The 2,926-nt window shown below is 34.3% G+C and overlaps 1 protein-coding gene across 1 annotated transcript; it reads right to left on the reverse strand.

Moving 5' to 3' along the window:
- Nucleotides 1-738: 738 nt before the first annotated feature.
- On the reverse strand, nt 739-2,041 carry LOC109801222 (2-hydroxyisoflavanone dehydratase). The gene has a single exon (XM_020362242.3). The coding sequence runs from the start codon at nt 1,925-1,927 to the stop codon at nt 956-958; it is 972 nt and encodes a 323-aa protein (XP_020217831.1). The 5' UTR covers nt 1,928-2,041; the 3' UTR covers nt 739-955.
- Nucleotides 2,042-2,926: the final 885 nt, after the last annotated feature.

Consider the following 2,926-nt stretch of genomic DNA (forward strand, 5'->3'; position numbering starts at 1 on the left):
TGTTTATGAACAAAAGAAAATATTTATAATGTTCATTATTCATCCTTTGATTAGATAAAAAATGTCTGTATATATCCTAATATGGCACAAAATAATAGATATTTTATTAATGTACGTAATACATGATGAAGTTTTTTTAGTGATATGACATGGGATGATGCTAACAATTTAACATTTTTGAAGTGGTGTATAAAGACATAAATTAAAAATTAAAAATGGAATATTTGAATTTATAATTTTGAAAAATAATTACAGAAAACAAAAAAATATATACTAAGGACAAAAACCATATTTAAACTTACCATTAGTATTAACCAAAATTTTATATATTTTTAATATAATTAAAATTATAATGTTTAATGCAGTACTTAGTTTTTTCTTTTTTAAAATAAAAAAAAATTAAAAGCACTTCAATAATACCTAAAAAAATTTATGTTTCATTATTTAATTTTGTTAAACAACAAATTTCTTATTTAATTATATACTAAAATTAAAAATATTAATCATTCTAATATTATATCCGTCCAGGTCTATCTATTAGTACGTACCATAAAAAAACATTTTCTCATATAAATAGGAGTTAATATATATTATTCAAAATTTCATTTTAATCATTCACAATAAACATGAAAAAAAAATACATGCATTTTCTCATATTAATTAAGATTTTACTTATTTTTCTTTAACCACCTACCGTTATATTCATGATCATGGCAAAACATGGAGGGGTTATCCTTCAAAAAAAAAAAATTATTTCTTTAAAGATACAAAGTTGCAAACGAGTAAACAATACAATAATTTAAAAATGGTAAAATTCAATATCAAACTAGAGAAAAAAAACAAGTCGACCCACCCTTTTTATTTCTGAAGCTCTCATATCTATCGTGTCTAATATCATCATCATTTTTTTGACTATGATGAATCCTAACGCTTCACGAAGAAGGGAGAAGAACAGTCATACAAGAAAAGAAGCCAAGCGTTTGATCATTGCCTTAGCAAGATCAGTTTCAGGCTTGAACATCTGGAAAGCATGCGCCTCATCGCCAGCATCGAACAGTTCAACTTCACCTTTCCACCCACTTTTCTTAACGCTCTCGTAATACAGAATATCCCTGTCTCTAAACTCGTCCTTCCCAGTAATAGTAACAAGCAACTTAGAGCACCCAAGTGTGGCCAAAGAGGGTGCCCCGGGAACACAAGGGTTAATACTCGGGTTATCGATTCCACCAGCTGCATCGGGATACACGAAGCTCCACACCTTAATGGCCAAACTCTGGTGGTGCTCTTCAACGGGCTCTGACCCAATGGGCTTGGAGCCCCAGAAGAAGGGACAGCAGAGTAATCCACCTAATATTTGGAGATCTCCATGCAGAGTCTCTGTGCCTGCACGTATCAGCAAGTTGTGTGCAATGTTAGCGCCGTTGGTGTCACCTCCTACGTAGAGTTTGGTGAAGTCAGCGTGGTTGACCAACCATGGCTCGGGGTTGGTGGCACTGGCACTGTTGGCGGCATGGGAAGCAATCCACTGTAGCGCGGTCCAGCCATCTTGGTAGGCCGCGGGAAGAGGGTGGTGTGGGAGGAGTCTGAAGTCAATGGAGATGGCTATTATGTTTGCTTCGGAGGCTAAGATGTTGAGATAACGATGGACGTAAAAGGAAAAAGCAGATTCAACGCAGAAAGCGCCACCGTGGAAGTAAACGAAGATGGGAAGTTTGTGGGTGGAGTTTTTGTGGGACTTTGGAAGGAATATGCGAGCAGAGAGAAAAGGGTTGTCTGCGATGACGATGTCTTTGGATGAGACTCCTGTTTCGGGGTCTTCAAGGGAGGGTGGCACGTTTGGAGAACTTAAGAGACGGTCCACGGAACCATCGCTGTAGACTCTTATAAGTGGAAGAAGCTCTTTCACTACCACCTTTTCGGTTGCCATTGAAGTAATGGAAATGAAGAGAGAATAAAATAGTTAAAAAATGGAGATGATGGATGAATAAAAAGAGAAGGGGAGGATGGTTCCTTTAATAATTGGAACAGATAAGGGCATCTTCATGGAATCCACCATCTCAAGTTGGACTTTGTTGAATAATGAAAACTAAAGTCGTACTTAACAGGTGGCGGGGAAAGGGAAGTAGAATTTTGATACCCACAGTGGGCTTCAATATATAACAAGTAAGTCGAAGTCCGCTTTTTGACTAAGACTTTTATTTTTATAATTTTTCTGGTGGAGAGATTTATTTATTAGTAAATTTATCTAGATTTACTCTATTTAATAAATCATGTTTTATATCAAATTTCAACGATCCAATCGCTCAATTTAAAGTTCTTAATGCATAGATCAAATCTGTAAATTTTTATAAAATTTAAAAATTATTTTATAATTCATTTCATTAATTCAAATTGACGGATAATCATAAAATTTTTTATACATTAATTCGAATTAATGAAACGAAGTATCAAATAATTTTCAAATTTTTTAAAAAATTTGCAGATTTGATCTATGCATCCAGAAATCTAAATTGAACGGTTGGATTGTTGAAATTTGACGTAGAACATGAGTTATTGAACAGAGTAAGTTAATGTAGACTTATTCCTGGAGTAAAATGATCCCTCCTCATTTTTCTATAATTATTATACAATTACCAAAAATATAAAAATTCATTTGGTTTAGAAGTGTATTGTCTTGGATATATTTTGATATGGCCACACCAATATATGGACAAGTTGTACAGAGACACTCCACACTAACCCCTATGTCTTTTAGGTTTGGGATTGAAAGACAAGTGTAGCGTTCCACAGTATTTCAATATAGTCACACCCACATGGATGAGTTGTCTGAGGATGCTCTACACTAACCTCTATGTCTTTTAGATTTGGGACTAGTGGACAAATGCACCATCCCAGATATATGCCAACATCGACTTAGTATGACCCC

This window comes from Cajanus cajan, chromosome 11, assembly GCF_000230855.2.
Source record: "Cajanus cajan strain Asha chromosome 11, NIPB_CcT2T_4, whole genome shotgun sequence".
Lineage (NCBI taxonomy): Eukaryota > Viridiplantae > Streptophyta > Magnoliopsida > Fabales > Fabaceae > Cajanus > Cajanus cajan.

What these genes read in the sequence shown, in the direction of transcription:
- LOC109801222 (XM_020362242.3), bottom strand. Translation starts at nt 1,927, where the DNA reads ATGGCAACCGAAAAGGTGGTAGTGAAAGAGCTTCTTCCACTTATAAGA.